Here is a 27072-nt window from a genome sequence, read left to right on the forward strand (position 1 = left end):
AAGACCAGTCTTCTAGATCAGATATTTTTTTCAGTTGCCTCATCAAGTTTGTTGTTAAAGCTTTCCAATGTATTTTTTATTTCACTTTGTAATATCCAAATATTACTGTTTGGATCTTTTTCAGTTTCTCTATCTCTTTGCTGAATTTCTTATCTATGTCCTATACTGGTTTCCTAATTTCATTTAACTGTTTTCCTGTATTTTCTTTAAAGATTTATTTATTTATTTGAAAGGCAGTGTTACAGAGGCAAGGAGAGAGAGTGGGGGAGGGGGGGGAGTGGAGCTTCCATCCACTGGTTCACTCCCCAGATGACCACAATGGCCAGAGCTGGGCCGATCTGAAGCCAGGTGCCTGGAGCTTCTTCCGGTCTCCCCGGTGCAGGGTTGCAGGGGCCCAAGGACTTGGGCCATCTTCTACTGCTTTCCCAGACCATAGCAGAGAGCTGAATCAGAAGTGGAGCATCTGCGACTTGAACTGGTGCCCACATGGGTTGCCAGCACTGTAGGCAGCAGCTTTACCCACTATGCCACAGTGCTGGCCTCTAATTTTTTTTAATATTTATATATTTGAAAGAGTTACAGAAAGAGGGGGAGAGACAGAGAGAGAGAGAGAGAGAACGAGCTTCCATCTGCTGATTCACTCTCCAAATGGTTGCAATGACTGTGGCTGGGCCAGGCCAAAGCCAGGAGCCAGGAGCCAGGAGCTTCTTTTGGGTCTCCCACATGGGTGGCAGGAGCCTAAGAACCTGGGCCATCATCTGCTATTTCCCAGGTCATTATCAGGGTGCTGGACTGAAGGTAGAGCAGTTGAGACACAAACAGGTGCCCAAATGAGATGCCAGCATCCTAGGTGGTGGCTTTACCTGCTGAGCCATAATGCTGGCCCCCGTATTTTTGAGTAACCTGACAGTCATTCTTTTGGATTATTTTTCAGGCATTTCATCTATCTTCACTTCTTCACAGTCCAACATTTATGTGTTACTCCGTTCATTTTGGCAAATCACATTGCCTCCTTTTTTCATGTTTCTGCATCAATTTCTGCACATCCAGTGGATTCCTTTTTTCTGTCTCTTCTGGAGGAAAGATTTTTGACATCTTTTTTTAATTGAAGGCTTTATTTCCGAAGATGTTACTCTTGTGCTCAGTTGAATGTTAAGATTTACACTTGAGCTCCTGAGGTGTGTGCTAGTTGGAGCAGGGGAGCTCCAGCCACTGTTTGAGGGTGAATCAAAAAACCAAATTGACACCAAAGATGGGCATGGGGAGCACTTCTGGCTACAGTCAGTGAGAGGCGATGTTGGGGCCAGCTGGTATGTCAATGTCCCCATCTTCATCTGTGCCAGAGTGTACTAGCTGATTCACAGCCCAGAGGGAGCCCATGGTGCCCACCTACCCAGGTACATGCACCTTCCAGAGAGCCAACTCACTCTTTAGTGTGGCCCCTGACCCCACTGTGAGATATGACCCCAGTATACAGGGAGCATCAAGCCTCTGCAGTCAGTCCAGGTGTATACACGGGAATCCAGCCTAAACCCACCAGTTTCCCAGCTCGGGGGTTTATGCCTGAACTCCCACAGCCATAGGGCAGAGGGTTTCTGCTCAGCACCCTGTAAAATGCCCTGTCTCTAGATCCAGTGGCCTCCGGCAGCAGCATGACTTCTTGCTGTTCCCTGAGTCAAAACAGAGTCAGCAACAACTGTGCCACAGCAAACCGAGTCTGGCACTTTGTTGCAAGACAAGGGTGCCGCCGTGGGGGTGAGTGGGTGTCAGGAGGAGGTGATGTGGCATCCCGTTTTGGAGCAAGTCGTTGCTCAGACCCATGCCAGCTTCCCAGACTGGACTTGAAGTCAGTAAGAACTGTGGGATTCCTCCTCAGTTAAAAATGCCAGTGGCAGGGGCTGCAGCACCGTTTTCCTACCTCCTGTTCTCAAGATGGTATTTCCCGGCCAGGAACCAGTGCATGGGTGTAGAGGTTGCTGGTGGTTTGGCAGGGGTAAGGTGTATCTGACTTCTGTCCTCGCTTCCACGCAGAGTGTTCTGCTACTTCTCCACTGAGAATTTCTCGCAGTAAGTCCCCTGGCATGTGTTCTTTCCTTTGTTTTTCTGGTATATTGAGGTATGGCTTCTCGGTGTTCAGCACCTTGGATACCCTGTCCCTCTCAGTATTCTCTAATCTTTACAAATAATATTATCAGCATTCTCTTCCCAATTCATTGAATATTTGTATGCCAAGACTTTTATTGAACTTTATAATTATTTTTTCCATTTTTTATTCTGGTAAAATACACTTAACATAAAAGTTGCTACATTAACCATAGTCAGCTTAGAGGTTTTAAGTATGTTAGTAATGCAGTAGAAACATCACTACAATCCATCTCTATTATTCTTTTCATCTTGTAGAATTGAAACTGTATATCCATTAAACAATAACTCCATTCTCCTGTCTCAGCCCATGATACCATTTTATTTTATCTCCAGGAATCTGACTAACATAGGGACTCATAAAAGTGGAATAATACTGTGTTTGTCTTTTTGTGACTAACTTACTCATTTACCACAATATCCTCAGGGTTCATCCATGTTGTAGTATGTCAGTTTTTTTTCCTTTTTAAGGCAGAATAGTATTCCATAGCATCTGTGAGAATGCTTTGAAAAGCTGTCATGAAAATGGGATAAATATATGTTTATTTTGGCATGAAAGTTTTTTAAATTCATGCAGTTTCCTTTTTTTTTGTTTTAAAATATTTATCTTTGTTATCTTTTTTAAAATTGTATTTATTTATTTTTCCCTCCAAGAAATCTTTTATTTAAGGAATACAGATTTCATGCATTTCATAAGCACAAACTTTAAGAATATAGTGATTCTTCCCACCATACCTGCCCTCCCACCCGCTCTGCCACCCCTCTTCCTCCCTCTCCCATTCCCAGTCACAAACTCCACCAAGATCCATTTTTGATTAACTTTATACACAGAAGAGCAACTCTATAATAAGAAAAGAGTTCAGCAATTTACATGGAACAAAGCAAAAAAAAAAAAAAAAAGCAACTGTTCCTCAACAGTTAAGACATGGTATGTTCAGTCATTGCATCTTTTTTTTTAACTTTTATTTAATGAATATAAATTTCCAAAGTATGGCTTATGGATTATAATGGCTTCCCCCCCATAACGTCCCTCCCACCCGCAACCCTCCCCTTTCCCACTCCCTCTCCCCTTCCATTCACATCAAGATTCATTTTCGATTCTCTTTATATACAGAAGATCAGTTTAGCATACATTAAGTAAAGATTTCAACAGTTTGATCCCACACAGAAGCATAAAGTGAAAAATAATAGATGATTTTTTAAATGATGATGAAATCAGATCAGACCTATTGTCATGTTTAATCCCAGTGAGAGTCAAGTTGGGAATTGATAATTTCTTTTTTTTTTTTTTTACAGAAGATCAGTTTAGTATACATTAAGTAAAGATTTCAACAGTTTGCACCCCCATAGAAACACAAAGTTAAATATACTGTTTGAGTACTCGTTATAGCATTAAGCCTCAGTGTACAGCACATTAAGGACAGAGATCCTACATGAGGAGTAAGTGCACAGTGATGCTTGTTGTTGACTTTACAAATTGACACTCCTGTTTATGGCATCAGTAATCTCCCTATGCTCCAGTCATGAGTTTCCAAGGCTATGGAAGCCCCTTGAGTTCTCTGACTCTTATCTTGTTTAGACAAGGTCATAGTCAAAGTGGAGGTTCTCTCCTCCCTTCAGAGAAAGGTACCTCCTTCTTTGAAGACCTGTTCTTTCCACTGGGATCTCGCTCACAGAGATCTTTCATTTAGGTGTTTGTTTTTTTTTTTTTTTTTTTTTTTTTTTTTTTTTTGCCAGAGTGTCTTGGCTTTCCATGCTTGAAATACTCTCATGGGCTTTTCAGCCAGATCGGAATGCCTTTAGGGCTGATTCTGAGGCCAGAGTGCTGTTTAGGACATCTGCCATTCTACAGTCATTGCATCTTGAGGTTAATTTACTCCCTTTTTTTAAAGACACTGAATTAACTTTAAATAAGCACCCCTAAATGACATATCTTTTGTGAGCACTTAGACATAATTATAATACAACTCTTTGAGGACAGAGGTTCTGCATGGAAGTTAGTGCACAGTGACTCTTGTTAATTTAACAACACTATTATGTATGACATCAGTGATCACCCGAGGCTCTTGACATGAGCTGCCTCGGCTATGGAAGCCTTTTGAATCCATAAACTCCCATCAGTATTTAGACAAGGCCATAGCCATGTGGAAGTTCTCTCCTCCTTTCAGAGAAAGAACCTCCTTCTTTGATGACCATTTCTTTCCACTGGGATCTCACCCACTGAGGTTCTTCATTTAGGACATTTTTTGCCATTGTCTTGGCTTTCCATGCCTGAAATATTCTCATGGGCTTTTCAACCATACCAGAATGCCTTAAGGGCTGATTCTGAGCTCAGAGTGTTATTTAAAGTGATTGTCATTCTGAGTCTGCTGTGTGTCTCTTTAAGTCCTTTGCCCATTTCTCTACTGGGTTGTTTGTTTTGTTAAGTTTCTTGATCTCTTTATATATTCTGGTTATTAATCCTTTATCAGTTGCATAGTTTTCAAATAATTTCTCCCGTTCTGTCAGTTGCCTCTTCACTTTTCTCAGTGTTTTTTGCAGTATAGAAGCTTCTCAATTTGATGTAATCCTATCTATGAATTTCGCTTTGATTGCTTGTGCCTCTGTGTTCTTTTCCAAATAGTCTGTGGGGACGGCATTATGGAGTAGTGGGTGAAGCTTCTGCCTGCAGTGATGGCATCCCATTTGGGAACAGGTTTGAGTCTAGGCTGCTCCACTTCTGATCCACCTCTCTCCTACAGGCTGTGAACACAGTAGAGGTGGCCTAGTTCCCTGAGCCTCTGCACCTGTGTGGGACACTTGGAACAGGCTTCTACCTCCTGGCTTCAGCCTGGCCTAGCCCCAGCCAATGGGGCCATTTGGGGAGTGAATCAGTGGATGGAAGATATCTCTCTTTGTCTATCCTTCTTTCTCTGAATTTATGACTTTCAAAAAAATAAATGAATCTTTATAAAAAAAAAAACTTTTCCTATGCCAGCATCTTACAGGTTTTCACAAATGTTCTCTAAAAATTTGATGGTATCAGATCATAGATTTATGTCTTTAATCCATTTTGAGTGGATTTTTGAGTAAGGTGTAAGGTAGGGGTCTTCCTTCATACCTCTGCATGTGGAAATCCATCTTTCCCAACATTTGTTGAAGAGACTGTCCTTGCTCCAGAGATCGATTTTAGTGCCTTTGTCAAATATAAATTGATTGTAGATGCTTGGGTTGATTTCTGGTGTTTCTATTCTGTTCCATTGGTCTATCCATCTGTTTTTGTACCAGTGTCATGCTGTTTTGATTATAACTGTCCTGTAGTATGTCTTTTTTTAACTTTTATTTAATAAATATAAATTTCCAAAGTATAGCTTTTGGATTACAGTAGCTTTTTCCCCCCATAACCTCTCTCCCACCCACAACCATCCCATCTCCTGCTCCCACTCCCATCCCATTCATTTTCAATTATCTTTATATACAGAAGATCAATTTAGTGTATACTAAGTAAAGATTTTAACAGTTTGCACCCACACAGAAACACAAAATATAAAGTACTGTTTGAGTACTAGATATAGCATTAATTCACATTGTACAACACATTAAGGACAGAGATCCTACAAGGGGACTAAGTGCACAGTGATTCCTGTTGTTGATTTAACAATTGACACTCTTGTTTATAGTGTCAGTAATCACCCTAGGCTCTTGTCATAAGCAGCCAAGGCTATGGAAGCCTTTTGAGTTCGCCAACTCCAATCTTATTTAGACAAGGCCATAGTCAAAGTGAAAGTTCTCTCCTCACTTCAGAGAAAGGTACCTCATTCTTTGATGGCCCGTTCTTTCTGCTGGGATCTCACTCACAGAGGTCTTTGAGATAGGTTTTTTTTTTTTTTTTTTTTTCAAGAGTATCTTGGCTTTCCATGCCTAAAATACTCTCATGGGCTTTTTAGCCGGATCTGAGTGCCTTAAGGGCTGACTTTAAGGCCAGAGTGCTGTTTAGGACATCTGCCATTAAATGAGTCTGCTGTGTATCCCACTTCCCATGTTGGATTGTTCTCTCCTTTTTAATTCTATCAGTTAGTATTAGCAGATACTAGACTTGTTTATGTGATCCTTTGACTCTTAATCCTATCATTATGATCAATTATGTACTGAAACTGATTACTTTGATTAATGAGATTACATTGGTACATGCCACCTTGATGGGATTGAATTGGAATCCTCTGGCACGTTTCTAACTCTACCATTTGGGGCAAGTCCGATTGAGCATGTGCCGAACTGTACATCTCCTCCCTCTCTTATTCCTACTCTTTTATTTAACAAAGATCACTTTTCAGTGAAATTGAAACACCTAAGAATAATTATGTGTTAATTACAGAGTTCAACCAATAGTATTAAGTAGAACAAAAAAAATACTAAAAGGGATAAAGTATTAAGTTGTTCCTCGACAGGCAGGACAAGGGCTGTTTCTCATAGTGTCCATTTCACTTCAACAGGTTTCCTTTTTGGTGCTCGGTTAGTTGTCACCAATCAGGGAGAACACCTATTTGGCCCTTTGGGACTGGCTTAATTCACTCAGCATGATGTTTTCCAGATTCATCCATTTTGTTGCTAATGACCGGACTTCATTTTTTTTTACTGCTGTATAGTATTCTATGGAGTACATATCCCATAATTTTTTTATCCAGTCTACTGTTGGTGGGCATTTAGGTTGGTTCCAGGTCTTAGCTATTGTGAATTGAGCTGCAATAAACATTGAGATGCAGACAGCTCTTTTATTTGCCAACTTAATTTCCTTTGGGTAAATTCCAAGGCTTGGGATGGCTGGGTTGTATGGTAGGGTTATCTTCAGGTGTCTGAGGAATCTCCAGACTGACTTCCATAGTGGCTTTACCAGTTTGCATTCCCACCAGTAGTGGGTTAGTGACCCTTTTTCCCCACATCCTCGCCAGCATCTGTTGTTGGTAGATTTCTGAACGTGAGCCATTCTAACCGGGGTGAGGTGAAACCTCGTTGTGGTTTTGATTTGCATTTCCCTGATTGCTAGTGATCTTGAACATTTTTTCATGTGTCTGTTGGCCATTTGGATTTCCTCTTTTGAAAAGTGTCTATTGAGGTCCTTGGCCCATCTCTTAAGTGGGTTGTTTGTTTTGTTGTTGTGGAGTTTCTTGATCTCTTTGTAGATTCTGGTTATTAATCCTTTATCTGTTGCATAGTTTGCAAATATTTTTTCCCATTCTGTCGGTTGCTTCTTCACTTTTCTGACTGTTTCTGCTGTAGTACAGAAACTTCTCAATTTGATGTAATCCCAGTTGTTAATTTTGGCTTTGACTGCCTGTGCTTCTGGGGTCTTTTCCAAGAAGTCTTTGCCTGTGCCTATATCTTGCAGGGTTTCTTCAATGTTCTCTAATAATTTGAGGGTGTCAGGTCATATGTTTAGATCTTTAATCCATGCTGAGTGCATTTTTGTGTAAGGTGTAAGTTAGGGGTCTTGCTTCATGCTTCTGCAGGTGGAAATCCAGTTTTCCCAGCACCATTTGTTGAATGGACTGTCCTTGCTCCAGGAATTGGTTTTAGATCCTTGATCAAATATAAGTTGGCTGTAGATGTTTGGGTTGATTTCTGGTGTTTCTATTCTGTTCCATTGGTCTATCCAACTGTTTCTGTACGAGTACCATGCTGTTTTGATTACAACTGCCCTGTAGTATGTTCAGAAATCTGGTATTGTGTTGCCTCCGGCTTTGTTTTTGTTGTATAAGATTGCTTTAGCTATTCGAGGACTCCTGTGCCTCCATATGAATTTCAGCATCATGTTTTCTAGATCTGAGAAGGATGCCTTTGGTATTTTGATTGGTGTCACATTGAATCTATAAATTGCTTTTGTGAGAGTGGACATTTTGATGATATTGATTCTTCCGATCCATGAGCATGGAAGATTTTTCCATTTTTTGGTATCCTCTTCTATTTCTTTCTTTAAGGTTTTGTAATTCTCATTGTAGAGATCTTTAACATCGTTGGTTAAGTTTATTCCAAGATATTTGATTGTTTTTGTAGCTATTGTGAATGGGATTGATCTTAGAAGTTCTTTCTCAGCTGTGGCATTGCCTGTATATACAAAGACTGTTGATTTTTGTGCATTGGTTTTATATCCTGCTACTTTGTCAAACTCTTCTATGAGTTCCAATAGTCTCTTAGTAGAGTTCTTTGGATCCCCTAAATAAAGAATCATATCATCTGCAAAGAGGGATAGTTTGAGTTCTTCCTTCCCAATTTGTATGTCTTGCCTAATAGCTCTGGCTAAAACTTCCAGAACTATATTGAATAGCAGGTGAGAGTGGACATCCCTGTCTGGTACCAGATCTCAGTGGAAATGCTTCCAACTTTTCCCCATTCAATAAGATGCTGACTGTTGGTTTTTCATAGATTGCTTTGATTGTATTGAGGAATGTTCTTTCTATACCCAGTTTGCTTAGAGTTTTCATCACGAACGGGTGTTGTATTTTATCAAATGCTTTCTTTCTCTGCATCTATTGAGATATTCATATGGTTTTTCTTCTGCAGTCTGTTAATGTAGTGTATCACATTGATTGGTTTGTGAAAGTTGAAGCATCCCTGCATACTAGGGATAAATCCCAGTTTGTCTGGGTGGATGATCTTTCTGATGTGTTGTTGCATTCTATTGGCCAGAATTTTATTGAGGATTTTTGCATCTATGTTTATCAGGGAAATTGGTCTGGAATTCTCTTTCTCTGCTGCATCTTTTTCAGCTTTAGGAATTAAGGTGCAGTTTATGAAAATTTAAATCAGGGCAGTGTCTTAAAAAGATATTTTTTGAAAATTTTTTCTTTTAAATTCTCCAAATTGGTTTAGATAAAAATACTACTGGTGAAAAATATGCAATAATTGGACATTACATGATTGTCCAATTGATATTTGTCACTCCTTATGTGCTTTTTATTACTTAAGTAACATATTTCCCTGAAACACTGAAAATAATTCTATTTTCTGTAGGTTAAACAAAGATTTATGTCCAAGTGAATCTTTTGCAGCCATATGTTGACATTTTAGGTATAATTCTGCTATAATAATCACAGACTTACACATCCAGTTTCTTATAACTTCTAAAAAAAAGGTAAATCACAACCGTGTGTAACTTCAAATCTAAAAAGTTTAATTTTGACTTTATTTTTAAATAATGGAGATTCATTTTCTAGTTTATTTAATTGAAATTTTCATCTTCAAATAATAGCAACATTTTATAGCAAGTTTGCAGTTGGACTGTCTGTTCCTTACAGGTACAAAATTAAAATCTCAGGCATTAAAACAACTGAGATTAAAATGGGAGTTTGTAGCTCTGCTTGTATCCCAGGGTTGCACACCAGTATATGCTATCTAACACACCCCTCTGGCATTATTACCTTACAGTCACCAATTTTCTCCTTAGAGCAATCTCAGATAGCTTGTCTCTGAGGGCAACAGGGACTGTGGCTTCTTCTTTTATTAATTTTTGTTTTGATTTTTCCCAACTAAACCTTTTATTTAATGAGAACAAATATAAGTACAACTTTAGGAATATATGATTCTTCCCACCATACCTGCCCTCCCACTCCACTCCTACCCCACCTCCTCCTCTCTCTCCCATTTCCAGTCCCTTTTTCCATTAAGATTCATTTTCAATTAATTTTGTACACACAACTCTATACTAAGTAAAGATTTCAACAATTTGCACACACAAGCACACACAAAAAAACTTTTTGAGAACAGTTTTACAGTTAATTCTCATAATACAACTCATTGAGGACAGAAGTCTTACATGGGAAGTAAGTACACAGTGACTCCTGTTGTTAATTTAACAATTAATACTCTTATTTGTGACATCAGTGATCACCCGAGGTTCTTGACATGAGCTGCCTAGGCTACGGAGGCCTTTCAATCCACAAACTCCTTCGATATATTTAGAGAAGGCCATAAGCAAAATGGAAGTTCTCTCCTCTCTTCAGAAAAAAGTATATCCTTCTTTGATGACCACTTCTTTCCACTGGGGTCTTACCCTTAAAGGTCTTTCCTATAAAACACTTTTTGCCATGGTGTATTGACTTTCTATGCTTGAAATGCTCTCATGGGCTTTTCAGCCAGATCAGAATGCATTAAGTGCTGATACTGAGGTCAGAGTTCAACAAATGGTATGGAGGAAGGAAAAAAAAAAAAAAAAAAAACGGTTTCCTCAACAGTCAAGACAAGAGCTGTTCAAGTCATTGCCTCTCAAACTGTCAATTTCACTTCTAACAGATTGCGTTTTAGGTGCTCTATTAGTTACCACAGGTTAGGGAAAACATACAGTATTTGTCCCTTTGGAACTGGCTTATTTCAGTAAGTATGATGTTTTCCAGCTTTATATTTTTTTGTTGCAAATGACTAGATTTCATTTTATTTGTTTTGTGTACTGCTGAGGATTTCACAGTTTTTTAAGTCTGAGTAGTATTCCGTGGTGTATACAAACCATAATTTCTTTATCCACTCATCAGTTGATAGACATCCGGGTTGATTTCCTATCTTAGCTAGTGTGAAATGAGCTGCAGTTAACATGGGGATACAGATAACTCTTTCATATGCTGATTTTTTTTGTTTGGGTAAATTCCCAGGAGTGCAAAAGTGAGAATTCTTAAAATAAAAAAGTTATTAAATCAATAATTTTAAAATGGAATGAGATGATGAATCACAAAGTATGAAAAACTGCAAATAATCAACCTCATTAGAGAACTGCAAATGCAAATTGAAGCCAGGCACCATCTTTAGTGTATAAGATGGTAGTAACTTACTTTGATGAGAGTAAGAGAAAATATGCACTGTCACTACTAGATAGATTGAAGAGGGGGTGGAGATGAGGTGGGGGTGGAGGAATCTGGCCTAGCAGTTAAGACGCCAGGTAAGAGATCTACTTTCCGTACTGGAGTACCTGAGTTCAGTTCCAGCACCAAGTCTCAATTCCAGCTTCCTGTCAGTGCAGATCCTAGGAGGCAGCAGGTGATGGCTCAGACAGTTGGGTTCCTGCCAGCTGTGTAGTGACCTGGACTGTTTCCAGCTCATGGCCTTCCCCCATCCCAGCCCTGGCCATTGCAGGCATTAGAGGAGGGAACTGGCAGATGGGAGCTCTCTCTTTATGCCTGCCTTTCTCTTTTTCTATCCCCATCTCTGTCTCTCTGCCTCTCAATTCTTAAAAATATAAAATAAATTCCCATCCATCTGCTGTGCAGTTTGGCAATGTGTATTACACATTTTAAATTTAAAATGCTCATAGCACTTGACTACACAGATAATCTAGTTTCAGGAACTTAAATCATTACAGGTTTACCTAGAGAGCTTGCTGTAAGGAAGTTTACTATATATTGCTTATAACTGAGGACAAGTGAAAATAATTAAATGTTCAGTAGTAAGGTGGGATAAGTAAACTTTTGTTCATCCATATAGTGGAATATTCTGCAACATTTAAAAAATACACAGGAATCATTTTATGGAGATAAAATAGATTATAAAGCAGTATGCATAATCCTTTTTTGTTTGAAAACTTTCTGTGTGCATTTTAAAATAGCCTTAAGGGATTTACATCAGCATATTAACACCAGTGGGATTATGAGTGTTCTCCCCTTTTCAGTTATCTGTGTTTCTAATTCATTGTAAATATGTATTGCTTGTGTGGCCTTTTAAAATGTAATAAAAACTAATTAGCAGCAGTGGTTGGTATACATTCTGTCATTGAACCTGACTAATATGCAATCTCTGTATCATCTTTTTTTTTTTTTTCAGTACCAATAAGTCTTGATTTATTCATTGTATTTCCCCAGGGAAAGGAGAAGGGATGGGGAGAGTCAGCATATGTGTTACAAAGCAATTAGAAAATGGGAAAGGAGGAACCCAGTACAGCAAAAATCAACCTTCAAATACACACTCCCCAGTGGTGGGGTCACCAAACCCAAGGGGGCTTATTCTCCTGCAGTTCAGGAATTGGGGGGGGGGTCAGCCAAAAAACAGACGCAAGCTTTCCTACCCTCCCTCCCTCCCGCCCATAAATTCAAGATTTCACATAAAGCTTTGGTTTCTAGCAGTAAACATGGAGTTACATTCGTCCGTCTCCTATCAAACAATCTTATGGCCACTTTGGCATAAGTTTCTTGCACCTGCATAAAAGTTCCTGAGTGACTTGGATGTACATTCATAGTCCCCTTCTTGATCTCCAAACCCCTTTTCTACACAGAAGGTGCCCAATAGCTTCTCTTCTTTCGGATAAATTGAGGTCTGACCCATCCAAATGCATCAGTGTCTTAAGTCTTTGGCATGAGTCCCATCAGGAAATGGTCTTGACTCAGGAGGTTGGGAACAAGGGGTGGAGCTTCCTATTTTGTTCAGGATTTTTGCATGAATCCTTTAGATGTGTGGAGACACCCAGGATTCAATGTTTACGTGTGGGTGGGGGAATGGAGAAGAGGGTAGGTTAGGAGTCAAATTTTAAGGACAGAGATCCAGAATAGGATAGGGGAAGGGGAACACCAAAGACAGCTTAAGATCCCCGCTTCAAGAAGAGAGCCTCCTGTGTTTCAGATCCTTCTGCCTGGTGCAGAACCTTCTGTCAAAGATGCTTTGGCTATTTTTCTCTCAATACAAAAAGAAGTTTATAAACAATAAAACCCCAAAAGAACATGGAGAAAGACCAACACATTATATTTACACAAACTAGGCCACCTAGCAATCACCAACTCAGAGACGCAGTGAAGTCCTACAAAGCCCAGCCAATACAATAACTGAAGGGGGCAGCATTTGGGGGAGACAGGAACCCAGGACCAGATACACATCACCCAATGCGTTCTATTGCATTTGTCCCGTTTCAACACAGTGAGGTAGGTTGCGGTGATCTCTCAGCATGTACATGAAACCCCCTTCTCCTTTAGTTACCATGACACAGTCATCACTACAGTCACAGGGCAGGACACTGGCTCCGGACACCACCACCGAGGCCGTCACTTACGGGTCTCCCTGGAAGCCAAGAATTTGGGAAGGTTAAGGATTTTTTAGTCCTTGCTTCATGTTCACCCCTGGACAGCACAGGATGGGTACAGGGTTATTGGTCTTCAACTCATCCTTACCAGCTCCCATTTTTCACACATGCATGTGTGCACACAAACACACATACCCTGTTGTGCATAGTGGGCCTCGCCTAAATCTGGTTGGTGAAGGATGGCTCTGTTAAGTGAAGCAAAAGACCTGTGTCCTAGGATCAGGCAACTTTGACCATGGCTTCCTCTCTGGGCCTTTCAGCTGGCATGGCCTGACTTCTCTGCATTTTCCTGTCCAGACTAATTTTCAATCTTCCGGGAGGAGGAGCTCAATCATGGGACAACCCCATTAACACTTCATCTCCCTGAAACATTTTCAAGGTGGAGGGGGTTTCAAGAGGACACTGTGGCAAAAAAGCCAGCTCCAGTTGGCAAAATGAGGTAGTTCAATAGGCTGTGCACTCCAAATAGTTGCTCTCCATGGTGATAAAAACAACAAAAAGCCTTCCTGCTGTGCAGACCTGGAGCTGCTGCGGACTTATCCCTGAGATTGCTCATGTACCTGAGAACACAGTGCAGGAATGAGGGCCTTTGATTAAAATATACAAAAATACAAACCCAGACTATTTATATTAAAAAAAAAAAAAGTTCAAATGCACAAGATACGTCGTTCGCACATAGTTAGTGCAGTTGGCATCCTGGAGAAAGTGGGACCCAAGGTGCAGTTATCCAAGGGAGCAAATAAATAAATCGCATTGGCCCAGAATGGGGTCAGGAGTGAGCTCAGGAGCAGCGGGTCTGTGACTGTTCCCCAGCCACCCTTTTTGCCGATCATCACAACCCACTGCTTGGGACAGTTCCCAGCACCCTGTCCCAGGATCGAGTTATGAGGAAACAAGATGTGGAAAACCCTGCCTTACTCCCGAGAGTCCCTCCCACAGGACGTAGTGGTTTGGGGGTTGGGTCCAGGAATCTGGTCCCACAACCAGTCTTCTCACCCTGGCTAGGGAAGTATTATTCCATATCCTTCCTTCAAAGGAAAACTTCCCCCATCCAGGTGACTTTGCAAAGCTAGAGATTTGGCATGCGGGGCCTCAGATAAAGCATGCGGGCTACAGGGTGATACCCCCCCCAAACCCCTTAATTGCATTTGGATATAGCATGGTTGGAATTCCCTGCCTCACTCCTTCCTCCCGGCATGAGGGAAAAAGGGGTGATGCTGTGAACCCCAGCCTGGGATACGTGGCAATGCCAGCTCCCCCCAACCCACCCTGTCCCCACTTTCTCCACTCTGCAGTTGATGCCTGCTCCTTGAAACTTCCTGATAGCCAAAAAACCAGCCCCCACCCCCTGTGGCTCAATTCTGGGCCTCGGGGAGCATGGCAGGGCTGTGGATCTCCTCTTCATCGTCCCGGAAGTAGGCTGGCTTTCCCTGGGCGCTGGGGGCCTGCTGGGCCTTCAGGGGGCACGAGGCCACCATATGGCTGATGCTCTGGCAGAAGTGGCACTTCTTGGGTTGGGGTGGCAGCTTGCACTCCTTGGCATGATGGTCTAGACCTCCACAGTTGTAGCACCTGTCTCCTTTAGATCTGCGCTTTTGCATGCTCTTCCCCTTTGGCCGCCTCTCACTGCCAATACAGAACACCCCACCAGGCCCGGTGACACGGATGGATTCCAGGCCCTTGGCGGACTTCTTGAAGGTGAATTCCACTGCTTCACCCTCCTTCAGGCTCCGGAAGCCCTCCATGTGCAGCTTACTCTGGTGCACAAAGACGTCCACCGGGGGGTCGAGCGCGACCCCGGCGCGGGCCGGGCGGTCATGGACAGGAAGCCGAACCCCATGCGCACGTTGAACCACTTACAGATGCCGGCCCCGTGCAGCAGCTGCGGCTCGTCCGCCGCCCGGGCCGCGTCCTTCGGCGCCTCCTCAGGCGCCTTCTCCCGCCGCCTTGGTGCAGCCACCTGCAAACTGCTGGTTGGACACGGAGCCCATGGTCGTCGGCAGAGCCCGCGGCCCCGGGCCCCTAGTCGGGCGGCTGCTGGCCCCAGAGAAGTCCGGAGGCCTGTATCATCTTTTATCCGAAGCTCGACTCCCTTTCTTGAGTCTTAGACACAAAAGGATCCTCTATGCCATTCGCTGTTGCTGCCAGTCCAGTCCTGCTCTGTGCCCATTTGCCTTCTGCAGCCATCCTGAATTCTTTTCTTGGTAGTGTCTTTAGAATCCCAAGTCTTCTAATACCAGGTTGTGGACTTCTGTAGTCTGTTACTTTCTTGGGGATTATACTTCTGACCCAAAACTCGAGCTTGGTGTTAGCAATCTCTTTCCTCCTAATGGACAACTTTGATGCTGACTTTCTGCCCTGCCTGTTTTCATCTCCAGTCGGAGCTACCACACTGTACCTGCTTCAGGTTCAGGGCGACTGCTTGTCGTAGTGCTGCTGCAAATTCTTCTAAGTACCATAGTTGTGTTCCCTCCCACCCTGACATGCCCAGCTGCTTCCTGAATCCCAGCGTGAGTCCAGCTCCAATTTCCTGCACTTCCCATGTTGCTCGATGTCACTGTTGTGACCTAGGGTCTTTGTACAGATTGCTCATCTGCTTCATTTTTCCAGGTTTTTCTATTTTTCAGATAGAAAACACAAGAAAAGAATCAGCTGGTAGTTAGCAGCATGTATTTTCTGCTATTGTTAAAAGTTTAAGGTAGCAAACCACAAGAAATCTATGGAAGAACTTTGGCCATCCTCGCCTGGCATACCCTGTAGCACTTCCCATAGGTATACCAGTAGAGGGCACACTTCCCATTGCAAGGCTCCTTACTGAGCTTAAACAATTCCACCTCAGTGCCTCCCAAGTAGGAGATAGTAATTAACTATCTGGTTTTATAGCAGTGTTTAATTCCTTGTTTTGTGTTTAACCTCTTGTGTTTTTTTTCCAATGTTATACCCAGGTATTACTTTGTTTTTCTCGTGATACATCAGTGTTGGGTCACTTTGCATACAACTGTGCTTCACCACCGAAGTCATACATAAGAGGTAAAGTTTTAATTACAATAAAGAAATATTCTTTTTAAGACTTACAGAATCATGCCAGAGATGTTTGTTTTACACCATTTATTGTTGTTGGCCAAGTTTTTATTCTGAATTACTTAGATCATCTCGGTAGCTGTTCTTTCTCTCACGTTAACATCAGTGGCCAGGAAGCTTGTCACAAACCAGTTCAGTGGTTCCCTGAGGCAGCATTTCAGTTTACCTTCTTTTTATTCCCCATTTTCTTTCTCTTCTGTTGCTCTTTTGTCGTGTTTGTTTTTTTGACTTTTTCTTTTCTTACATGAGTTAATGACATGGATTTGCTTTTTCTACTTTTTTTTTGAACTTTGTTTAAATTTTTTTGTTTATTTATTTATCAGAAAGAGAGACAGAAAGCACTCCCACCCATTAGCTCACTCCCTGAATGCTCAGTGTCCACAACAGCTGGGACAGGGCCAGGTCAATGTCAGGAGCCAGGAACTCAATCCAGGGCTGCCACACAGTGGCAGGGACCCAAGTACTCGAAACATCACCTGTCTTCCAGGGTGCATTTTAGCAGGGACTTAATTTGGGAGCAGAGCTGGGATTAGGATCCAGATATTTCCATACAGGACACAGGCATCCTAAGCAGCTTCTCACTGTCAGGCCAGACACCAGCCCCGTTTCCCTCTTATTAACCTGTGACTCCCCAAGGCTGAAAGCTCATTACCCTTTTATGAAAAGTCATTCTTCTATTTTGATGAAGAAATAAAGTGTTTCTCCAGAGTCTGGCCTGCCCATCTGATTGCTCCGACTCCTGTCCTCGGATAGGGCACATCACCTGTGCTGGAGTCCAATTCTCCCCAGTGTGGGATTTTCTTAGTTCTGTTGCTTCTAAATTGAACTCATAGGAACTTGTTTGTTTAACATAGTCTACTGGAAAATTGGTAGTAGAACTATCACCTCTAAACTCAGGATTGTAAGGCCCTTTATCAGTTAATCATATCTTAACCCAGCTAACTTGGCTTCCCTGATTATTCCACAACACTGTATTCATTCTAGTCTCCATGTATTCTGTATATGCACATGGAAGGCTTCCCACTCCTCTACCCCCACCCAGAATCATAGGTCTTTGAATAACAAGCCCATATCTCACCATGTCCACCATCCTTTCGTTAATTTTTCTCTTTGAATTGTTCAACACTTAAAGCCTGTGCCAGAAAAGTTAGCAAACATACCCTAACGTTTCATGGTTAAGTCTGGATTATAAACCACGTGATTAAAGGATTCTGTTTGCCTCTCGAAACCTGATTCTGTTTTCTATCTATTCATCTATTTTTCATTATTCCTTTCTTTCCTAACTCACAAGATCAGTCCTGTTGTCTCCAACCTAATCTAAATCGCTCACATTTCTTATGCTTCATTTCCTCTTTGCCACCACTCCTAACAAAAATCAGTCATGCATAAAACTTACTAGTGATTCTGACAGTCATGGATTTAGTATTGTTTAAAACATAGAATAGGGGCCGGCGCCATAGCTCACTTAGTTAATCCTCCGCCTGTGGCCCCAGCATCCCATATAGGTGCCGGGTTCTAGTCCCGGTTGCTCCTCTTCCAGTCCAGCTCTCTGCTGTGGCCTGGGAGGGCAGTGGAGGATGGCCCAAGTGTTTGGGCCTCTGCACCCTCATGGGAGACCAGGAAGAAGCACAAGATTAGTATCTGCAAATACTAGCTGATAGAATAAAAAAGTGAGAGAACGATCCAACATGGGAAGCGAGATACACAGCAGACCCATAGAATGGCAGATGTCCTAAACAGCACTCTGGCCTCAGAATCAGCCCTTAAGGCACGCGGATCTGGCTGAAGAGCCCATGAGAGTATTTCAGGCATGGAAAGCCAAAACACTCTGGCAAAAAAAAAAAAAAAAAAAAAAAACAAAAAAAACAAAAACAAAACCTAAATGAAAGATCTCCATGAGTGAGATCCCAGTGAAAAGAACAGGTCATCAAAGAAGGAGGTACCTTTCTCTGAAGGGAGGAGAGAACTTCCACTTTGACTACGACCTTATCTAAATATGATCAGAGTTGGTGAACTCAAAAGGCTTCCATAGCCTTGGCAACTCATGGCAAGAGCCTAGGGTGATTACTGATGCCATAAACAAGAGTGTCAATTTGTTAAGTCAACAACAGGAGTCACTGTGCACTTACTCCTCATGTAGGATCTCTGTCCTTACTGTGCTGGACAGTGTGATTTAATGCTATAACTAGTACTCAAACAGTATTTTTCACTTTGCGTTTCTATGTGGGTGCAAACTGTTGAAATCTTTACTTAATATATGCTAAACTGATCTTCTGTATATAAAGAGAATTGAAAATGAATCTTGATGTGAATGGAAGAGGGGAGGGAGAGGGAAAGAGGAGGGTTGCGGGTGGGAGGGACGTTATGGGGGGGGGAGCCATTGTAATCCATAAGCTGTACTTTGGAAATTTATATTCATTAAATAAAAGTTTAAAAAATATATATATATAATACTTTCCTTCCTTCTTCTCTCCATCTCTGTCTCTGTGTCTCTTTCGTTGAGAGAAAGCTACTTTTAAAACCTCTGTTAACATTTAATTGTGGTGAATACACTTTGCTTTTCTGGGACAATTCGGATTTCACATATAGCCCTACTGTCAGATCATATGAATTGTTTTAGGATTCAGAAAATATGACTACCACACAACTAACAGCATTTAATTTTTAACTTTTCAGCACATTCCATAAAAATATAAACTAATGAGATATTGAAAGCTTAAGGTTTGCTTTAACGAATAGATTAGAATTATTTATAATAAGCAAAATAATTCTGTTTGTAAATACATGCTCCTTTTAAGTGCTTAAGTAGCTTGAAATCATTTTTCTTTTGATTATTTTATACTTAAGTTTATATTGATTTTAATTGATGAAAGTTTGCTAATATCAAAAGATTGGCTAACAAAAATTTCAAATTAACTCCATATCATGAAATAAGATCAGAGTATAGTCACTTTTAAAATTACTGTAATATTAGCACTTTCACAGAATAAAATTATTTTTGTATAATATTTTTAAAAGGTATGTTTATTTGAGAGGGCAAGAGAGTGAGAGAGAGAAACAGTGTTCCCAAACTCTTTTTCACTCCCCAGCCCAGCCTGGGGCTGCCACCCAGAGCCAAAAATTCAATCCAGGTCTCCCAGGTGGGTGACAAGACCCCAACTACTTAAGCCATCCCTGCTGGCTCCCAAGGTCTGCGTTAGTAGGAAGCTGGGACTTAACTGCCTCACGTTCATTCTTAGAGATGTGTTTTACTTAATCACACTGAAACCCTCTATGGTTTTCTCTTATAGGAAAAATAGGACTAGAAGAATATGCCGTCTTTTATCCACCAAATGGTAAGAGTAATGTTATTGCTTCCTCTAGTGGGAAATAGGGAAATTACATTTTTCATAATAGAAATGTCACCTTTTGTCTACCTTTAAAAAGATAATAATTTGTTATGTAAAATAACCTTTCATAGAATGTGTATCTCACATATTTTTTCTACATTTGTGGTAGATTTGTACTAACTACACTTACTCTCTCTCTGGTTCTTTTTGGGACCAATGTTACATTTTGTGAGAAAGCTGAGTAGGTTTAGCTGTCTTAGGCCAGGGTGCTTAGCTTTTCTCTGAAGAACACTGATTAGGCCAATGAGGACTTTTCCTTGGGATTTATTAGAGTAGGGCTCTAATCAGTTGAGTGGGTTGCCTTGTATTGCACTTTGTTTTCCTGAGTTGACGAGCGTGGTATTTATGAAATTAAAAAATTATGAACACACATCACTAAAATAATCTATTTTGATGATATAAAGTGATCAAATATGTAATGACCTCATTAGTTATTTAATATTATTAGACAGTTTTAAGATATGCTTCTTGGAAAAGCAATATGTAGCAATCCTTAGTATGATATTAAGTTGCATCCTGAAGAAGTTCTTTTACTTCAGCAGAGTTAAGAACATGGGCTTTGTAATCCAGCAGACCTGGGTTCAGATCCCAGTTCTGCCAGCTCACCCTATGACCTTGGGTAAGTTACATGACTTCATTGAACTTCAGATAAATCATCAATAGCATGTGGATAATAGATTAAATGAGATTTGGTATATAAAACAGCACAGTAGCCACCTTGCAGTGAGTGCCTAGAAAACGTAGCTGTTACTGAACGTGTGTAACTTCGTTGAGCACCGTGTCGGATACTCATTCCTGGCCTTCAAGGCAGTGTTCTCTCCTGTAGCATCCCAGTTTCTTTCATGGGCTGTCTGCCTCTGTGCTCTTTAAGCAACTCACCCTTGTTCTGCTTCTCCTCTTTTCACAAATTTTCCGAGGGACTTCTGTCTGCCCCCCTAGTTCCATTTGTTAGTTACTTTAAAATTTTCAGCTTCATTTCCAACTTTTCTGTAATTACCTCAAATTTAATATGTCCCAACCTGAACTCATTATTTTATTTTCCTAAACGCATTCCCCAAAAGAAAAAATGGAAAACAAAAGTGAATTAAAATAATAAAACACAAGATACATGCCTGTTCTGCTCTCAGTTAATTGCATTATTGTCTACCTGATAACTTAAGGCCTGAAACTGGTAGTCAGTCACCTTAGGTTCCTCTCAGTCTTATATGCCCTTCGTCTAATAAGTCACCAGGACATTCCAAATATGTCTTCCAAACACATCTTGGGTCTTCTCCCTTCCCCGTGACGGCTGCCTTGCCCTCTTTCAGGCATTACTGTCTCTAGCTTATTAATCGCAATGGTCACCTACCTGTCCCTCGCTCTCCAGCCTTTCCTAGCTTTGCTGTCTTTCCACTGCTCTGTGAGTTTCACATCTAAAATGAAAATCTGAAAATTGATATTTTCTCAGTTTTCTTAATGGCTGTTCATCTCTTAACAGTGACATCCAAGCTTCTTGAATATGCGGACTTGCGAGTCTCCATACGGTTTACTGACTGTTTCTCACCTTTGCCCATCTCAGTTTTCTAATCACAGCAGTTTCAAGTTATTTTTTATTCACACAGAGCTATACAAAGGTATCTAAAAAGTTATGGAAAATGGAATTAAAGTTTATTTTGGTACAAGAAATATCAATGCATAGTTTTTCATGATACATTTTTCATGAATTTTTAAAGACCCACATGTCCTCTCCCCAAAGCACTAAGCTTCCTACTTCGTTAGCTCTCCCGTTCCCACACGTAGAACAGCCATGCAGTCTCTCTCCACGTGCCTGCCATCAAGGCTCAGTTCCAATGTGCTCCTCTTCAAGGAACTGTTGCTGAATCTCCAAGTTAAGTTAACCCTTCCTCCAGGCTCCCACAGTATCCAGTGTGAAAATCGTTAGTAGATCTTGGTCTGTTTTTCTATATTGTTTGTACTTTCTCCTCTCTCTCTAAAAGTTTCCAGCTTCTAGAAGTTCAGTACCATATCATTCATTTTTATTCCTCCAATATCTAGCATGCATTAGGTATGGAGTGAGTATTTGAAATATTAGAGGCTTACTAATTTTAACATTTACATTTAGACATTACTACATTATCACCCTAGAAATTTAATTTTCTCATATCTTTTAATCTAAGATTAAAGAAAAAATATAATACCTCTGAATAGCCAAAAGAGATATCTAGAACTCAGATTCTTTATCCATATTCCTAGGGGTGTTTTATTGACTTAATTTAGAACATAGGCGATCTTACTGAATACACATGTCTAACAACTTGGTTTACTATTCTTATGCTCCCTGAAACTAGAGCAAGGCTGAAATAAATATGAAAAATGATAAACAATAATGGGAAGTGAAAATCAGAGATCTCACAAAGAAAAATATAAAAACTATAAAATAGCATCGAAGTGCATTCCAGCAAATCAGTCTGAGACCATTAGATGTAAAAACCAGTGATCCTAGGCCGGCGCCGTAGCTCAATAGGCTAATCCTCCACCTTGCGGCGCCGGCACACCGGGTTCTAGTCCCGGTCGGGGTGCCGGATTCTGTCCTGGTTGCCCCTCTTCCAGGCCAGCTCTCTGCTATGGCCAGGGAGTGCAGTGGAGGATGGCCCAGGTGCTTGGGCCCTGCACCCCATGGGAGACCAGGAAAAGCACCTGGATCCTGGCTCCTGCCATTGGATCAGCGCGGTGCGCCGGCTGCAGCGGCGGCCATTGGAGGGTGAACCAACGGCAAAGGAAGACCTTTCTCTCTCTGTCTCTCTCTCTCACTGTCCACTCTGCCTGTCAAAAAAAAACAAAAAAACAAAAAAACCAGTGATCCTATAAAAAGGCATTACTAGGTTGTAGAATATTATAATTTAAAGATTTTATAATGAGCTCAAGACATCAAAAATATGTATTGCTGCTATAATCAGTGTAGCAAGTAGTTGGAGAGGCAACACCTAACATTTTCCAAGCAGTGCTATATACCAGGCAGTGTGGTAAGTACATTATGTGTATTAACTTATTTAATCCTTATAGGAACCCTATGAGGCAGTCGTTGATATTCCTATTTATAGATAAAGCAACTGAGACATGGAATATTAACTTACCCAACTGGTGGTAAGTGACAAAGATAGGCTTTGAACTCAGATTGTCTGACTTCAGAACCAATATTCTCCCTAGTTGTACTCTAATTCCTCATAAAATTTTTGCTGTGTTCATTACGGTGTCTTCTGGAAGGAGGAAAAAGTGGCAATATATTGAAAAAGTAAAAGCTGCATATAAGAGTACTTCAGGGGCTGGCACTGTGGCATAGAGAGTAAAGCCACCACCTGCAGTGCCAGCATCCCATATGGGCACTGGTTGTAGTCCCAGCTGCTCCACTTCTGATCCCGCTCTCTGCTATGGCCTGGGAAAGCAGTAGAAGATGGCCCAAGTCTTTGGGCCCCAGCACCCACATGGGAGACCCGGAAGAAGCTCCTGGCTCCTGCCTTTGGATCTGCGCAGCTTCTCTCTCTTTAAGATTTATTTATTGGCTGGCGCCGCAGCTCAATAGGCTAATCCCTCCACCTTGTAGCGCCGGCACACTGGGTTCTAGTCCCGGTCGGGGCGCCGGATTCTGTCCCGGTTACCCCTCTTCCAGGCCAGCTCTCTGCTATGGCCAGGGAGTGCAGTGGAGGATGGCCCAAGTGCTTGGGCCCTGCACCCCATGGGAGACCAAGAGAAGCACCTGGCTCCTGCCTTCAGATCAGCACGGTGCGCCGGCCATTGGTGGGTAAACCAACGGCAAAAGGAAGACCTTTCTCTCTGTCTCTCTCTCTCACTGTCCACTCTGCCTGTCAAAAAAAAAAAAAAAAAGATTTATTTATTTATTTATTTATTTGAAAGTCAGAGTTACACAGAGAAAAAAGGAGAGGCGCAGGGGCAGGGGGTGGGGTTCTATCCGCTGGTTCATTTCCCAGTTGGCCTCAATGGCCGAAGCTGCCATTTTTCTAAATCCATTTTTCTGGGACCTTCTTGAAGTACCTTTGTTTGATAGAGTCTATGAAAATGTATATCCAGAATAAAAAGTTTAAGCCTTAATAAGATAACAGCTGTACATAAATTGAATTCTCAGAGTTCTTTATTTTCTGAAGTTGTTTTAGAACATGCTAGAGCATTTGTAGAACAAGAAGAGACAAAGAGCAGTAGTCTTCTGTTCCTTTTTCCTTTACCCTATGTAATAATAAGCGAGTTTTTTATTAGGTGCCCTGTTTTCCAACCTTTGCCAAAGTTAGTATGATTTTGAAATCTCAAGGACACCTACCAGTCCTACCACCCAAGCTGGCCAGCTTTCTTGGTCCAGGGGCCACACCAAGGCTTGTCTGCATGTCACTGACACTCAGTCCCTGATCAGGCCGGTGCCTAACAGCAGGGCAGAGGTTTTCTCACTACCAGCCCCACATACCTGAGATGGAAGTGACAGGCTGTAGTGACATTAGTCTTCACTGTCTCACTTCATGTGAGGTGTCATCAGTGGGTAAATTCCTGTACCAGATTCATTAAACAGCTGATGAGAAAAATTTCACAAGAATTTTATAAGCATCTCATGTTTTCTCCTTTGTTAAACATGGATAAATTGCCCTTATCCATTTGATAAATATTTGTTGAGCCATGCCCTGACTTGCTGTTCTAAGTGGGTGGTCTGTAGTATATAACACAAAGTATCCATTGCCAAAGAGCTTCGATTTTAGGAAGGGAGATATGAAAGAGAGGAGGAGAGAGACAGAGAGAGGAAGAGGGACAGAGAGAGAGGGAGAATTTCAGAGAATGATGTAGTGAATAAAGAAAGGAACAGAAAGTGTGTATGAAATTGATGAAGACCTCGCTGTTTTAAATAAGGTAATCAGGAATGAGGAAGTAGAATGTGAACAGAAACCAAAATATGCAGTGCAAGCCATGCAACGCTAGAAGAGCATTCCAGAGGGCGTACACAGCATGTTCGGAGGCTGAAGGCTCCAGGATGGCCAGGGGGACTGACTGGTGCAGTGAGCCAAGTGGAGGCTGACAAGGTGAGGACAGGTCGGATGGAAAGGCAGTTGATTTAAAGGCTTCTCTAGGAAGTCTGATGGCTGGACTTTGTCAGAGCCACTTTCTATTAATCTCTCCTTTTCCTGTTAATGGACTATACTTCCCTATTTCTTTTCATGCTCATAATTCTTTTAATTGTTGGAAATGGAATATCTTTAGTATTATAATGTAACTGTGGAAGTCAGTTTTCCAGTATCCCCAGAAATCTTTTTTTTTAAGATTTATTTATTTATTTGAAATTCAGGTTACACAGAGAGAGAAGGAGAGGGAGAGAGAGAGAGAGAGAGAGAGAGCGAGCGAGAGCGAGCGAGCTTCCATCCACTGGTTTACTTCCCAGTTGGCCGCAGTGGCAGGAGCTGCGCCTATCTGAAGCTAGGAGCCAGGAGCTTCTTCCGGGTTTCCCACACGAGTGCAGGGGCCCAAGGACTTGGGCCATCTTCTACTGCTTTCCCAGGCCACAGCAGAGAGCTGGATCGGAAGTTGAACAGCCGGAACTCAAACCAGTGCCCACTTGGGATGCCAGCACTGCAGACAGTGGCTTTACCTGCTACACCACAGCACTGGCCCCTCCCCAGAAGTCTTGTTTGTTGTTTAGTGAGTTTTCTAAACTTTTTTTTTTATAAAGGTATTCTCTGTTTTGTGCCCATTTAGTTCTCTGTTCCATTAGCTTAATGGTCAGCTAGTGATTTTACAGAGATCTCTTTCTTTGAAAAAAAATCTTGAATGAAAAATTTTTTACAAGTCTTAAAACTCTTTTTCAGGTTGGCTTAATGGTAGACACAGATTCAAGGCTTATTTAGGCTACATACAGGTCTACTTTAGCCTTAACTTCCTGCCTAAACAGAGCCTAAAACTCAGTGAGAACTAAAAGGTCTTTTCTAGATTCCTCCATACACATTGGAGCTTTTCAAAGCTCTTATTCCCCCAGGTAGCTCTCTTCCTAGGCTCATCATTCCCAGGCTCTTCAATCTGTTTAGTGCTCGCCCCATCTGTTATTCTTTCTCCCAGATGGCTGTACCTAGCATATTTGCTTTTAAATGCTTTTGACAAATGCAGCTTGCCAGGCTGCTTCAGTCCTTAGAAAGCTCTAAGACAAGGCCAGTGAAACAACTGTAAGCTCTTGGGCCAGGCCTTCAGGTACCTACTAGACAAGTCAAAACAAATAAGTGCAAGATCTGGCACCACCAAGCTTCACTGGGAATGTGAGCCTACAGCCAACTTAGAAAATAGGGGATGGTAGGCTAGGAAACCAAAATTCCCCAACTTTCTCTTACCAAGATTCTTTTCCCTTCAGCCTCCCCCTGGTTGTGAATTACTGGATTTCAAAGTTCAAAAAAAAATAATTCGTAAAGTTTTTTCCAGTTTCACCATTGCCTTATGGGAGGGGCAAAGTTTGGTAATACCTTTTGTCACTTTTCTCAGTAACATCTCTTTTCCAATTCCTGATTAATGCTATACTTTTAAAAGATCATCCTGACTATTGGGTAGAATTAGAGTGTCATTTGAGGTAAGAGCACAAGGACCTTAATAGTTTAGAGGAACTATGAAAGCATATGCAATACCTAGTGCTAGTAAAGTCTGTGCTTAGAAAATGTTATTGAATGACTGAGGAAATGAGTGATGGAATTAACATAGAAGAACATAGAGGAATAAGAATAGAACCAAGAAGAACAGACTTCCAGGGAAAATACACACAGATTGTCCGCAACTTGATTACAAGTGATAAATAGTCATCATATTTGCTAATTCCATTTGGGTCCTGTAAGACCAGATAAAATAATTAATTGCTAGTTATCACTGGGAAGGTAAGTTTCAAGGTCCCAGAGCAGTGATTCTCAACCAGAGGTAATTCCTATACACACACACACACACACACACACACACGTATACCAGAGGATATTGGGAATGTCTGAAGACACTTTTTGTTGTCATAAGTCAGGGAGGGAGTGGACTGCTGCTAAACATCCTACGATACATAAGACAGACCCTTACCACAAGGATTTGGAAAGGCTCTTGGAAGAAATAATAAAAGAATGTCATCTTAAATACGCTTATAAATGTCAAGTTGATAAATAGCTATGTACTTTATCTTCTGTAGCAATTAAATAAATCTAAAATATCTCATAATACCCATATACAGGTCATTTGAAGTATAACCCTCAACATAAATTAAAAACTTCACTAAAATTTTCTTTGAAGTGTGATTTACAGATAAATATTGAAATATGGTAGTGTTCTGACGTTTCAGGGCATTTTAAGTAGTAAAGCAGAGTATCAAAGTCATAGTCTGAAGTTCAGATTCAGAAATACTATGGAAATCCTAATATCTATTCTTACTAACCTGCATACTGCCTGTGGAAT

General features: G+C 41.3%; 1 protein-coding gene and 1 pseudogene across 4 annotated transcripts in view; one reads left to right on the plus strand and one right to left on the minus strand.

Annotated features, from left to right (window-relative positions):
* Positions 1-27072, plus strand: part of TBC1D19 (TBC1 domain family member 19) — a 177480-nt gene that overhangs the window by 123042 nt on the left and 27366 nt on the right. For all 4 annotated transcript variants that reach the window (XM_051842268.2, XM_051842305.2, XM_051842295.2 and 1 more), the window contains 2 exons: positions 16114-16198; positions 19540-19584. In XM_051842268.2, coding sequence (XP_051698228.1) covers positions 16114-16198; positions 19540-19584 — 130 coding nt within the window. The remainder of the gene's footprint in view (positions 1-16113; positions 16199-19539; positions 19585-27072) is intronic.
* Positions 14273-15231, minus strand: LOC100350722 (protein lin-28 homolog A pseudogene; annotated as a pseudogene).

The sequence above is a fragment of the Oryctolagus cuniculus genome, chromosome 2, assembly GCF_964237555.1.
Source record: "Oryctolagus cuniculus chromosome 2, mOryCun1.1, whole genome shotgun sequence".
NCBI lineage: Eukaryota > Metazoa > Chordata > Mammalia > Lagomorpha > Leporidae > Oryctolagus > Oryctolagus cuniculus.